At 47.0% G+C, this 15,322-nt stretch overlaps 1 protein-coding gene across 1 annotated transcript; it reads left to right on the top strand.

Moving 5' to 3' along the window:
• Nucleotides 1-518: 518 nt before the first annotated feature.
• Nucleotides 519-5,218, top strand: DBP1 (DNA-binding protein phosphatase 1). Its single transcript, XM_048686289.2, has 4 exons — nucleotides 519-821; nucleotides 2,937-3,143; nucleotides 3,406-3,617; nucleotides 4,405-5,218. The coding sequence occupies exons 1-4, from the start codon at nucleotides 723-725 to the stop codon at nucleotides 4,970-4,972; spliced, it is 1,086 nt and encodes a 361-aa protein (XP_048542246.1). The 5' UTR covers nucleotides 519-722; the 3' UTR covers nucleotides 4,973-5,218.
• Nucleotides 5,219-15,322: the final 10,104 nt, after the last annotated feature.

The following is a 15,322-nucleotide window of genomic DNA, read 5'->3' on the forward strand; positions in this document are numbered from 1 at the left end:
CTGGTATGATTTTGAGAGACGGCAAGGGCTTAGTAATTTTGAAAATGCTCTTTGGACGATGAATGCATGCACAACAACGACATGATGGGCAATCCAACAGCTGATATGCACTAGACAATATGCATGGACGACCTGATTTGTGCTGTCGTGCACAGATCGGTTGCACATCATTGTGTGCATAGGAGCGATGTAGTAATTCTGCTACATACAAATATCTCTTCCATGGACATGGTTTTAATTTTTATTACCTATGTTATTCTTTGTACTGTCATAATTAAAAAATATAGATTGAAAGTTTCTCGTAATTTTGTTTTTGTTCTTCACACTTCACACTCCACACTTCTTGGTCAAAGTCCCAACTCCCAAAACAAAACTGTCTTCGCCCCACGTGTCACGCTCGGGTCGCGCTGGCAGCACCGACCCACGAAAACAGCGGGAGCCCCCACACCGGATCACGTGGCCCGCAAAATTAACCGCGATCTCGTCTCAGTTTAACCATCGCCAAATTTACCGTACTACCCCTCCCCTGCTCCTCCACTGATATTTTTCTCTCGGGACGGCCAGCGGCCACTGTTCACACTCCACAGTACTACTACTCCGTACTGATCTACTGATGCTGGCGGCAGCGGCGCCGCTCCAAGTCCAAACCCTAACCCTAGCCCTCTCCGACTCGATCCGAGGCCACGAGGCTCCCCGCGGCGGCTGCGGCGGCGGAGGAGAAGATGGAGGAGCTTAGGCTCGGCGGCGGCGGCGGGGGGAAGCCGCCGATCCCGTCGTCTGCCTCGGCGAGGAAGCCGGTGCTCTCACGGCACGCATCCTTTGTAAGTAACAGCCTCTCAGAACCTCGAAGCTCGGCACGCTTAGCTTGGTTGCTCCTGTGATCTGTGCGGAAAGCGGGAGCCTTACGTGGCGCCCCGCCTGATTCCTGATCAATGTTTGCTGTTCGGTGGGATTTCTTGGCGTCAAGATGAGCTGTTTGCGCCGAGGAGCTAGAGTTCGCACCGTTATGAATGGGAAGTTCTGCTGTGCATCTTGGAGGTGGGGAGAGAGGGGGAGGCATATTTTTTCTGGAATTTTCTTGGTGTTACATAGTACATGTTTGTTGTACTAGAGTACTAGCAACCTGCAGGTGGGGTGTTTAGATCCGTGCGGTTAATGTGGATGCTTGCTGCTTCTACTCAGGTGGTCTTTTGAAAAGTCTGCGTTGGGTCCTATGAAATCATTGACTGCATCAACTGGATGTAGTACTGGGTATGCAGAGTTTTCAGAATGTTTGTGTAAACTAGAAAGCCGTTTTAGATGCGTATGATCAGGTGGTCTTTTGAAAAGACTCTTTTGGGTTCTGTGAGATGATTGATATGCAGAGTTTCCAGGATGTTTGTGCAAACTAGATTAGTCCCATGTGCTGCCGTGGTATTTTTAGGGGATGTTGGGCGATGTAGCGTTGTGAACATGATACATTATTCATCTCAAAGGACATATCTTCCTGGAAAAGTTGCTATCTGGTAATCTGGAACTTATGTGTCATGGAAGTCTCTTAACTTATTATGTACTTGCCATGCCCTGTTCTGACCACATGTCCTCCGAACATTATTCAAACAAGTTAGTGCTAGAAAAAGTATTCTAGCACTATTCAAACATGTCCTCCGAACATTATTCAAACATGTCCTCTGAACATTATTCAAACAAGTTACTGCTAGAAAAAGTATTCTCGTGCTTCTTTCAAAATAGTAATTGACAAACTGCAGTCTAAGAACTCCTGAAGCCTCTTTGCACGTTTTAAGGAATTTGCAAAATGATGGTTTGTTTAATCTCATCACGCTGTTCCATGTTTTGGTTCTCATCTTATTGCTCTACTTGAAGTTTGGTTTGGGTTATCGAAAAATTAAACTCCCTAGTTCTGTCAGATTGAACATTGATTTCTTGATAGAGGCCAAAACAAAGGTGGTGTAGGCGTCATGTTTGGCTTTCCCTTCTCATTATTACAGTACAAATAGATACTCCTTCCGTCCCAAAATAAGTGTCTCAAGTTATTTTGGGACGGAGGGAGTATATCTATATTTCTACTAATCTATAGCGACCGGAACATTACTGCTTGGAATTGTTGGAAGCAAAACATTGTATTTAACAAGGAGTGAAAATATTATCATGTCTCACTAATTTCACATGGTGCTATGATAGGGAAGGGGATTGGTCCTTCCACAACTCTTATGCTTATTTTGATGATGCAGTGAATGGGGTTTGTATTTTTGCTCGGTGGGATCAACTTTATCAGCAAGGTTCTGGAGCCATTGCTGCAGTGTACCTTTTTTGGACCCTAGTCGCTAAGTGATGGACTGACGGCCAAATCTTCTGCTATAGTAGCGATGACTTATAGCTTCAACTAGCTCTGCCATTTTTTATCTTATAGGCTTATAGCTAGCGATTGCTGTGCTGTACCATATAGATACTTCTACCAATAGACCATGCTAATTTTGAAAATCAACTTCATTGAATGGCCTAAATGCATCTACTGACAGTAAAGTATGAAAAACCTATCAAAAGATCTCAATATCCTCCTTTCCAACACTCCCAATATCCATACTTTATGATTGAATACTTACTGAGACGAAAATTGTGCTTTGGACTTCTGGTTATGGACTTTTGCATCAAGACTTGTCTTATAGGAGTATGACTCAATGTGGTATGCATAATTATTATTTTTCCCATTTTATATTACAATGCAATAAGTAGCTTTTGCAATATCTTTCAATAGTTTAGCTAGCCGCTAGGACCTTGCCGTGAAAAAAAGCGTTTTGATACCTTTCTTATAAGTATTGCATGATATGGTATAGACAATTAGCTTCAATGCTTCCACCACTTCATAATAAAATAGCATGCAATATGTTGTCATTTTGTAAGGTTAACTAATTATCTTACATGGCTTCAATTCACAGGCAAGGGGCCCTTTGAGCAATACAAAATCTGAAACAGAAAGAAGTTTTGAAAACGCAGATGTTGAATATATCCCGGTTGTACGGTCTGGAGGCTGGTCCGATATTGGGTCAAGGAGTGCTATGGAGGATGTCTACATTTGCTGTGACAACTTCCTGCGTGATTTTGGACCTGAAAACTGTGAAGAAGGGCCCAGTTCATTTTATGGGGTATGCTTTTATTCTAATATATCTTTCAGATTTTCTCTCGTTTTGGAAACTGGAAAGAACTATTTTCAAAAAAACTGATCACACTGCCACAAAAAGGGCCAGTGTGATTGATTTTTCTGTGTTGATGTTTGTAATAATTGTCAGCAAATTTTACTCATTTCATGATTGATAGACATCATGAACTCTCTACTGACAGAGTACATTTGTACATCTGACAGGCACTTCCTGTGTATGTACTGTTCACATAATTTTAATGTTTTAGGTTTTTGATGGGCATGGTGGAAAGCACGCTGCGGACTTTGTGTGCAGCAATTTGCCAAGGTTCATCGTTGAGGGTGATGGTTTTCCAGGGGAGATAGAGAAAGCTGTCTCCTCAGCATTCTTACAGACTGATGCTGCTTTTGCAGATGCTTGCTCTGTGAACTCCTCTCTTGCATCTGGCACGACTGCGCTTGCTGCACTCATCATTGGGAGGTATTGCCCTAACTTGTGCAACTATAAGCCTTGTAGTAAGTCATTCTGTAGCATTACTGCTTAGATACTAGATATGAAGTTCTGTAGTAACTACTTATTCTTCATTATGGCCTTATGTTCCTGTTTAGTTATCTGTGTAAATAATTTTTTCTACATATGCACCCTAAGCTCCATTTCTCCACATATTTTAGTTTTTTCTTTGGCAACGAAAGCTCATGTTCCTTCCATAGCTTTAAAGTCCACCGAAGGTTTATGCATAATAACATATGCCTTTCTTCCTTAGTAAGTGATACTTATATCATTATATATGTGAGCAAGGTTTTCTCTGCAAGTATTTGAACATCATTTTCCACTGATATCAGTTTCTCGTTCTTTGAAATTGAAAGTTTTTCTGTTCTTGTCATGCCTTTGGAGTGCTTTTGCAGGTTTTCATACATGTGCTTTGATCCTTTAGTGAGTACTCCCTCCGTTCCTAAATATAAGTCTTTTTAGAGATTCCAATGCAGACTACATACGGAGTAAAATGAGTGAATCTACATTCTAAAATATGTCTATATACATCCGTATGTAGTTCATATTGGAATCTCTAAAAAGACTTATATTTAGGAAAGGAGGGAGTAGTATACATGTCTATTATGTTTTCTGAACAACTCAGTGCATCCCTTATATGCCTACTCTTTTGTTGAACAATGTTACTACCAGCATGATTTTCCTTTCTTTGGTTTCAACTGTTCTTTCTTCCCATCTATCTATAGTTTTGACAGCATTATCTCTGCATGATTGACAGGTCACTTCTGGTGGCAAATGCTGGTGATTGTAGAGCAGTTGTATGTTGCCGTGGAAAGGCGATTGAGATGTCCAGGGACCATAAGCCATCTTGCAACAGAGAGAAGATGCGCATTGAAGCCTCAGGTGGTTATGTTTACGATGGATACCTGAATGGACTGCTGAATGTTGCTAGAGCAATCGGGGACTGGCACATGGAAGGAATGAAAGCATGTGATGGTCTTGGGCCTCTTAGTGCCGAGCCAGAGGTGATGATGCGAAATCTCACCGAGGAGGACGAATTCCTGATCATCGGCTGCGACGGGATCTGGGATGTATTCCGCAGCCAAAATGCGGTAGACTTTGCACGCCGGAGGCTCCAAGAGCACAACGACCCTATCGCCTGCTGTAAAGAGCTAGTCGATGAGGCCATCAAGAGGAAGAGCGGCGACAACCTTTCCGTAGTTGTCGTCTGCTTCAACTCCATAGCGCCTCCTGTCTTGACAGCTCCCAGGCCTCGCGTACAGAGAAGTATATCTGCAGAAGGCTTGAGGGAGCTGCAGGGCTTCCTGGATAGCTTGGCGGACTGACATGCATGGCTTGGGAGCCCTGGCAACGCTGTAGTGATCCCATTTTTCCATAGCCTACCTTGGAATTTAGGTTTAGTATGCCCCATCTCATAGTCTGAGATTGTTGTTGTTGAGTAATGCATCACTGTAACATATTATGCGGCTAATTTTATCTGCACCTGGAGGTACTTGTTTACTTTTTTGGACCCTGCTCTAGACTTCACAAGTTTGAAAGGTTAACAGAGATTTCGGTGGATTTTTCAGTGATTTTTTTTGTGATACCTGTGTTTTGTGAAAATTTCACAGTACAACTGGACTCGAGGCAGGCTACCAGGTTTGGAATGCTGATTCAAGTAGATGTTCTTATGTACGCTCTTACTGTGAGCAAGCATGGTACTCCCTCCGTCCAAAAATACTTGTCATCAAAATGGATAAAAAGAGATGTATCTAGAACTAAAATACATCTAGATATATCCCCTTTTCTCCATTTTGATGACAAGTATTTCCGGACGGAGGGAGTAGTATGTTATGTATTGACATTTTGAAGGATCTGTGCCGCTATTGAATTCATGCACTCATCAAAAGTCTGAACCGAGAGAGGTGGGCGGAGCGGTTGCTTTCATTGTCATGAGTTTGCCATATACTCCCTCTGTCCCAAAATTCTTGTCTTAGATTTGACTAAATACAGATGAATCAAGTCACGTTTTAGTATTAGATACATCCGTATCTAGACAAATTTAAGACAAGAATTTTGGGACGGAGGGATTATGTACCAAAATGTTTGAGGAGGGTTGGGTAGAGTCATCTCCGGTCGCGTAGTTTTTTTTTTTCAAACAGAGACAAAAGCTTTGCCTCATCTCATTAAAAATTAGAAAGAAGGGGAGTATCAGAGGTCTTATGAGGGTCATTACTCCTCCACAAATGAAAATTAAGCCTACTTTTGCAGCATCAAAGAACCCAAGTGCCTAGCCCCGGCGATGATCCAGTTCTTCGCTTCAGCCTTAATGCTTCCGACCACCACAGTTGGCAACCTACATGTGTGTTGAAAAACTCCTGCGTTTATCTCTTTCCAGACCTTCCACGAAACAAACATGATAAGAGAAGACGTCGCTTTCTGTCTATAACCATGAGTGAGAACCACCAAAGTCCACTCTCTGACCGAGGTTATTCCGGCCCATGTCGCTACATCCAACTCCGGCGCGTCCACCCAACATTTGACCGCATTCCAAATTTGAGTGGAGAACCTACACTTGAAGAGGAGGTGCCGCGGTCTCCGGCTCTCTCTTGCAAAGCTGGCATAACCTGTTGTTTGGCCAACCTCTCCGCTACAGTCGATCGGCGGTCCAGACCCTATCCTTGATGACGAGCCAGGCGAAGAATTTGCACTTAGGCAGTGCCCAACTATTCCACACCATCTTGGGCATGGGTGAGATGATAGAGCCCTCGAACTAGGCCTTGTAAGCCGAGGACGCGGAGTAGAGCCCGTTGGCGGTGAGGTTCCATCTAATGTCGTCGGCCACGTTGTCATGTAAGTGCACCCCTTGAATCTTCTCAAAGAGGTCGCAAAACTGCTCAATGTGCTCCACCGAGAGGCCTCCCAGAAGGTTGATCCACCCGATCCAATTGTTTTCAAGCAAGGCCTCCTACACAGATTTGTTCTTGTTGGCAGAGATCTCGAAGACGAAAGGTACGAGATCTTTGGGCCTCTTTCCGTCGAGCCATGTGGAATAGGAAAACCAGGCCATCCGACCATCCCCCACGATGATAGTCGTCGCGGCATAGAAGAGGTCTCTGTCAGTGGAGTCACAAGGGTTTCCGTATCCCACCCACGCCCGCCGCGACTCCTTCCACTCACGCCAAAGCCAACAAAGCCGCAGGGCCCAAGCATACATGCTGAAGTCAAGGACAAAATGACCCGGCCACGTAGTTCAACTGCGAAAGTAATCGCCGATTGTTTGTTCTTGAGGCGGCAAAATTTCGTATTTTGACCCTTTTTGTCGAGTTTAGCCGGATCTGGCCCCGATTCAAAATTATTTCGACATTTTACCTTTCTACTACTGCCGCACTCTATGGCGGTAGGCTTGCATAGCCTACCGCCAGGACCTTTGGCGGTAGGGGAACGGCAGCCGCCGTCACACAAACGGCGAGGAGCTGACCTGGCAGACATCCTACGGCCGGAGCCAACGGCGGTAGGGTGTACAGACCTACCGCCAGCAGCCCTGGCGGTAGGGTGTGCAACCCTATCGCAGATCCACTGCCACTTCTGGTCACAGAACCCATGGCTATGGGGTGAGGGCCCCTACCTCCTTAGACCCTGGCGGTAGGCTGGGTAACCTACCGCCACACTGCCCAGCAGTAGGGTCCCATCATAGTGCATTTTTTTGCACAACTTGTATTTTGAAGTAGTTGTTGTTGAAGAAATTGTGCTCTTTTCAGTGTTGCAACGAGTCTCTTTTTTCACATTAAAGTACACTCATATTGACAAGAACAATTGGTATGAAGTTAACTTTGTTGGGAAACATTGCATGGAAAACAAAAAAAATTCTACGCACACGCAATGATCTATCCATGGAGATGCATAGCAACGAGGGGGAGAGTATGTCTACGTACCCTCGTAGACCGAAAGCAGAAGCGTTTGACAGCGCGGTTGATGTAGTCAAACTTCTTCTAGCTCCGACCGATCAAGTACGGAATGTACGGCACCTCCGAGTTCTACACACGTTCAGCTCGGTGACGTCCCTCGTCTTCTTGATCCAGCAATACGCCGAGGAAGTAGATGAGTTCCATCAGCACGAAGGCGTGGTGACGGAGATGGTGAAGTGATTCTCGCAGGGCTTCGCCTAAGCACCGTGAAAATATGACCGGGGTGTAAACTGTGGAGAGGGGCGCTGCACACGGCTAACAATTGATGGTAGGTGGGAGGGGGAGGGGAGGATCCAGGGTGCCCCAAGTAGGCGGAATCCTACTTGGGGTCCTCCCTAATTTGGCCTCCCCCCTACCATAATTGTCGGAAGGAAAAAAGGAAGAGGGAAGAAGAGAAGGAAGGGGGGGGGGGTCGAAACCCCTCTTCTCCTTCTCCAATTCGGCCTCCTGCCATAAGGGGGGCGCGCCACCTCTTGTGGGATGGTGTGCTCCCCTCCCATGACCCATATGGCCCATATATTTCCCCGGGGGTTCCGGTAACCCCTCCGGTACTCCCATAAATACCCGATACACTCCGAAACACTTCTTGTGTCCAAATACTATCGTCCTATATATAAATCTTTACCTCTCGACCATTTCGAGACTCCTCGTCATGTCCGTGATCTCATCCGGGACTCCGAGCAACATTCAGTCACCAAATCACATAACTCATATAATACAAATATCGTCATCGAACGTTAAGCGTGCGGACCCTATGGGTTTGAGAACTATGTAGACATGACTGAGACACCTCCCCGGTCAATAACCAATAGCGGAACCTGGATGTTCATATTGGCTCCTACATATTCTATGAAGAACTTTATCGGTCACACCGTTATGACAACATATGTTATTCCCTTTGTCTATCGGTATGTTACTTGCCCGAGATTCGATCGTCGATATCTTCATACCTAGTTCAATCTCGTTACCGGCAAGTCTCTTTACTCGTTCCGTAATACATCACCTCGTGACCAACTCCTTAGTCGTTTGCTTGCAAGATTATGATGTGTATTACCGAGAGGGCCCAAAGATACCTCTCCGATACTCGGAGTGACAAATCCTAATCTCGATCTATGCCAACTCAACAAACACCTTCGGAGATACCTGTAGTCTGTAGAGCATCTTTATAATCACCCAGTTATGTTGTGACATTTGATAGCACACAAGGCATTCCTCCGGTATCCGGCAGTTGCATAATCTCATAGTTGAAGGAATATGTATTTGACACAAGCTTTTAAATCTAGGCCGATACAACCGATATATAGGCCGACATATCACTTTCGGGGCCCTACCGATATAGACATAACATATCATTTGGTAAATATCATTTTCCAACATATCATCCGATATGGTCCGAAATATCGACCGATATGACCGATATCTAGCCCGATATGTCCACCGATATAGAGCGATAGGTAGATGCAAACAATTCTTTATTAGAAAGCAGTGAAATAAATTATGCATTTACAACTTCATCATATATTATCAAAGTCATGCACAATGTTTCGTTCAAATGCATACACCTCATATTGTTTTTAATCATAGAGTAACGATTTTGTGAATCTTTCCTTAATAGGTTCTTAATCAACAAGTTAATAAACTAGAAATCTAAAAGTGTTATGTTAAAGCATTGACATCATACATTCTTTTTACTAAAATTAAATGTTTTGAAAAATAATAAATAAATAAAAACTTGACATGTTTGGTCCGATATATCTACATATCGTTTGATATATCACCCGATATCCGACATCCGATATGTCGAAGCCAAACCGATATGAACCCGATATCTGATATTTTGAAGCTTGATTTGACATGAAGAAAGCAATAGCAATACAACTGAACGATCATTATGCTAAGCTAACGGATGGGTCTTGTACTTCACATCATTCTCCTAACGATGTGATCCCGTTATCAAATGACAACTCATGTCCATGGTTAGGAAACCTTAACCATCCTTGATCAACGAGCTAGTCAAGTAGAGGCTCACTAGGGACATAGTGTTTGTCTATGTATTCACACATGTATTAAGGTTTACGATCAATACAATTCTAGCATGAATAATAAATATTTATCATGAATAAGGAAATACAAAATAACGAATTTATTATTGCCTCTAGGGTATATTTCCTTGAGTCTCCCACTTGCACTAGAGTCAATAATCTAGATTACATTGTAATGATTCTAACACCCATGGAGTCTTGGTGCTGATCATGTTTTGCCCGCAGAAGAGGCTTAGTCAATGGGTCTGCTACATTCAGATCCGTATGTATTTTGCAAATCTCTATGTCTCCCTCCTTGACTTGATCACGGATGGAGTTGAAGCATCTCTTGATGTGTTTGGTTTTTTTGTGAAATCTGGATTCCTTAGCTAAGGCAATTGCTTCAGTATTGTCACAAAAGATTTTCATTGGACCAGAAGCACTAGGTATTACACCTAGATCGGATATAAACTCCTTCATCCAGACTCCTTATTTTCTGCTTCCGAAGCAGCTATGTACTCCGCTTCACACGTAGATTCCGCCACGACGCTCTGCTTGGAACTGCACTAACTAACAGCTCCACCATTCAATATAAATACTGTTAAGGCATATTATCGGTGTCAAAACCGGCGGATCTCGGGTAGGGGGTCCCGAACTATGCGTCTAGGACGGATGGTAACAGGAGGCAAGGGGCACGAAGTTTTACCCAGGTTCGGGCCCTCTTGATGGAGGTAAAACCCTACGTCCTGCTTGATTAATATTGATGATATGGGTAGTACAAGAGTAGATCTACCACGAGATCGGAGAGGCTAAACCCTAGAAGCTAGCCTATGGTATGATTGTTGTTCTGTATGTTGTCCTACGGACTAAAACCCTCCGGTTTATATAGACACCGGAGAGGGTTAGGGTTACACAAAGTCGGTTACAATGGTAGGAGATCTACATATCCGTATCGCCAAGCTTGCCCTCCATGCCAAGGAAAGTCCCTTCCGGACACGGGACGAAGTCTTCAATCTTGTATCTTCACAGTCCAGGAGTCCGGCCGAAGGTATAGTCCGGCTATCCGGACACCCCCTAATCCAGGACTCCCTCAGTAGCCCCTGAACCAGGCTTCAATGACGACGAGTCCGGCGCGCAGATTGTCTTCGGCATTGCAAGGCGGGTTCCTCCTCCAAGTACTTCATAGAAGATGTTGAACACAAAGATAGTGTCCGGCTCTGCAAAATAAGTTTCCACATATTGCCATAGAGAGAATAATATTTACACAAATCTAATCTGCTGACGTATTCCGTAGTGTGACACACCACAGCCAAGCCTTTATCCAAATCGTTTTATTATCCCACCTCAGCGCGTCATGCGAGGCGGTTTCCTTGGCACGTCTTATTAAAGCAGAGATCGTGTCCCCTTATTCCGGGATTCTCATCAATACGGGCGTGGGTAACCCAACCGCGCCATTGATTACGGCGCTTGGAGATAAGCGAGTTTTACCAGGCTGATGGGGACACATAGTTGCGTCCACCCATATAAGGGGATAAGGATCCACCTTTTCACCTACGCCTTCTTCCTCCTCTGCCTATCCATTCTCGCGCACTCGAGCTCCAGCGCCCAAGTCCGCACTCCCCACCTCAACCTTCTCCAGCCATGTCCGGAGCGGGAGGCAAGTGGATGGTCTCCTCCGTCACGGAGGGGCACATCAAAAAACTGAGGAAGGCCGGATACTTGTCTAACGACATCGCGTACCGGCTTCCCGAAGAGGGGCAGTTCCTCCCCACCCCAAGGCCCCATGAGAGGGTAGTGTTCCTTCCCCACTTCCTCCGCGGACTGGGCTTTCCTATCCACCCATTCGTCCGAGGACTCATGTTCTACTACGGCCTGGATTTCCATGATCTGGCCCCGAACTTCATCCTCAACATCTCGGTGTTTATCGTCGTGTGCGAGGCTTTCCTCTATATCCGCCCCCATTTCGGCCTATGGCTCAAGACTTTCAATGTCAAGCCGAAGGTGGTGCGCGGCAACCGGGCGGAGTGCGGATGCGCCATGGTGGGCAAGATGCCCAACGTCTTATGGCTCGAGGGCTCCTATGTGGAGACCCTGAAGGGGTGGCAATCGGGGTAGTTTTACATCACCGAGCCGCGCGACCCTGAGTGGGTCGCATCCCCCAAGTTCCGGTCCGGAACCCCAACGCGGCTCACGTCCTGGAAAGAGGCGGGCTTGTCATGGGGCAGCAAAGGAGAGGTGACTGGACTACAAACATGCATCCAAACCCTGGTGGATAAGCAGCTCAAGCTTGTCAACGTAGTCCAGGTTATGCTCATCCGCCTGATCCTCCCGTGTCAACAACGGACCTTCAATCTGTGGGAGTTCAACCCGGTGCAGCACCGAACTCTGAGCAGGCTCTTCGACATGACGTACGAAGATGCCTGGAAGGTGCTTTTCAAGGGCGCCGAGGCTCCCGCATCCGCTACCGAGGATCGCGGATTCAGCGCGCAGTGTCACGCTAGCGTGGTAAGTTGTTTGTACCTTTTACATGGTATTAGTTTTTCATAGTTTAACTCTATGCGGGATCTAAACTCCCTTACCTTTGACAGGTTTGGCAGGCGAAGTCCGGACAGATCGACTGTCCGGCTTCTTTGCCCGAAGACCCAGCCGATGCCCGCTTGGCGAAGCTGCTGGTTCCGGCACCCCATGTGGTGCCGGAGAAGAAGGCCACGAAGAAGGCCACGGGGACTCGAAAGAGTTCCCGGCGCCAGGAGGTGTCGGGTTCATCATCCGATGACTCCAAGGCGCATTCCTCCCGTGAAGACGAGGAGGAGGAAGAAGAGACCTCTTCCCCCCCCCCCAGCGGGAGGAGAGAAGAAAAGGAAGGCCGCCCTCACTGGGGAGGCCGAAGGGTCCAAGAAGGGGAGAACCCTTCCCCCAGACTACTCCACCGTCGCTGACGACGGCGGAGAAGAGTGGCCGCTCAGGGCCAAGCCCCTGGCGAAATCGTAAGTATCCGGATACCAGAGTAATTCATAGTATTCCTTTATTGCACAGCTTTCCCTTATGTCGAATATGATTATGCAGCCCACACAAAGACCGGCTCGACGCATCGTTGAGCGGTTCACTGGACTCGTTGGATGTGAATTCGCTTCCGACGGCTTCCTCACCCCGCCCTACGGACGATGCCGAAGTGTTGTCTCAACAGGTTCCAAGCCGGGAGGAGGTGGTCCTGGAGGCGCCGCAAGGCGACCTCCCGGACTCTAGGAGTAAAGGGGATAAAACCCCCCAGGGCTCCAAGTCCGGCTCTAGGCCGGACACTGCTCCGGAACCTTCAAAGGTTCCAGAGTCCGGCGGGGGACGTCCTTCCAAGAGGAGCAAGCCCACTGTGCCGGTGACCCCCGTCCAACCGGAGGCGCCAGACAATCTGTTGGAGGTGCTCAAAGGCGCCTCCATCGACGAGGAGCACCGCACCATTATGAGTGCGGTGGTCCAGAAGGTTCAGTCCACCAAGAGCGGACTGACTGAAGCTTGTACTAGCCTTTTAACAGGCTTTGAGGTAAGTAAAGAATGTGTAAATAATATTACCGCATAGACAGTATCACCTGATGCTCTGTTTGGCGTTCGGGAAGAAAAGCTGAATAGAGGATCAAATAAAATTCGCAGGAGTCTAACAAAAAGGAGTTAATATGCGTATGCAGGCTTCTCTGTTGGCGTCCACCGTATTGACTGCGGAAGTGGACATGCTAAAGCAGAACCTCGAGCAGTCCAAGCAAGAGCTCGGGCGTGCCAAGAAGCAGCTCGAGGAGAAGGAAGGTAAGAAATACCTTGTTTAAATATATATAAAAAGGTGCGATTGCAAAAAATGACAGGATTATCGTGGCTATTGTAGGGGCCACGTCTGAGGTGGCGACCCTTAAGCAAGCGCTGGTCGAGGCCGAGAAGAGGGCGGCCACGGAGCGCACCGAGCGGGAGAAGTACGAGGCCCAGGTTGGCAAGGTGCGGCAAGAGCTCCAAGCTCTCATGAAAAAACATGAGAGTTTGGAGCTTGACTCAAAGACGCGAGCGTCCAAGCTCGCGGTGGCTATTAAAGATGCCAAGTCTGCCAAGGCCGAATCCCAGAAGACCCTCCAGGAGTTGGATGCGGTGAAGAAGATAGCGGCGGGTAAGGCATTCTTTATGCAAAGTAAACATGTAAACGTGAGTTACTTGTTACTTACCCGAATCCGGAGTTCTCCAGGAGCCTTCGCAGATCTTCCCCGTAGCGTGTCCGATGCCGCCGCATTCTATTGAGCCGAGGAGGGCAGCTCGACAGAGAAGGTGTTCTGGTCTCAGTATGCTGAGGCCGGACACCCCGTGCCCCTGAGCGACCAGCTGAAGCAACTGGTCGAGCTCCATAAGGCGGCCGAACAGGCCATGAAGGGCCTCATAGTTCGGCTGTGGCTTGAAGAGGCTCTACCTGGGAGCTATTTCGGGCTGGTGCGGCGGCTAGTGGGGGCCTGTCCAAGGCTCGAAGTCATCAAGCGCTCCGTCTGCATTGAAGGTGCCCGTAGGGCCCTTGCCCGTGCTAAGGTGCACTGGGGCAAGCTGGATGCTGAGAAGCTTGTGAAGGATGGGCCACCGCCAGGGAAAGAGCATCGCAAGCCCGAGAATTATTATAAGGATGTTCTGAAGGGTGCCTGCCTTATGGCGGATGAATGTTCCAGGGATGTAATTTTTGAGTAAAACTCGCTCATTTTGTCATGTGCGCTGAAAACTTGTTCATATGCGCTAAGCAATGCTGTTGGAATTTAAAATATTACCTTCTGTGCGGCTGTTTATCAATTCTGAGAGATGGCGAGTCGCCGGCTTCTGCCCCCGTGCTGCTAGTGCTGGGGTGTTCGGGGATAAACCTGAGCGCTCTTTTTCCCATGTTTGGGTCCTTCGAGGGAGGCGCTTAGCACAACGAACAAGGCAATCGGACTATAATGCGTGAACACTCTCCCTTAGCCATAGAATTCTATAATTTTAAATTTCGGCGAAGCCCCTGGTATTCGGAAGACCGAGTTCGGGGCGCTATCCACGCCTTGGCCAGACAGTGCCGGCTCCTCGCTCTAAGCGGCATAAGTCTTTAGGGACTCGAAAAACCTCTCGAACAGCGACCAACTCTCGCTTCATCATGACAGTCAGTTTTAGCTTTCTCTACTGAGGTGCTCGACCCAACTCAACTGGGGCACAATCGCAGTAGTTCTCCTAGTGCTACCTTAGCCGATATAGCGGAACGTAAGGCACCAAAACATAGGAGCCGGGCAAACCCAACTATTGACCTAAGACATGATTTGGAGCCGATGCATATAATGCTATAAGTTCGGGGTGCCGCACTTGTTAAAGTGTTCGGACTTCTCACACCATATTAAGGGGTACTAAAGCCCCTGGCGTATTTTGGCCGTACCGAAGTGTACGGGTGCAACATGTTGTTAAGAAACATATATTTGTGAAAAAAGGTAATGCAAAAATAGACAGAATCTATGCATTGTTTATTAAAAAGGGCTGCGATCAAAGCAGAACGATACAAATAATGCGATAAGCAAAAGGTTGGACTATTTAACATGTCCGTTCCAGGGGCAGGCTGCGGAATGGTATGCGAAACAGGTATACTGCTCATGATAGGGACCACCTGGGAGTTCTGTAATGCGACATGGCTTGTCTGCTTCCCTGGTTCTTGCATCCTTTGTGCGGCAATTGAACT

This window comes from Triticum urartu, chromosome 7A (assembly GCF_056163025.1).
Source record: "Triticum urartu cultivar PI428250 chromosome 7A, HENAU_Tu73, whole genome shotgun sequence".
Classification (NCBI taxonomy): Eukaryota; Viridiplantae; Streptophyta; class Magnoliopsida; order Poales; family Poaceae; genus Triticum; species Triticum urartu.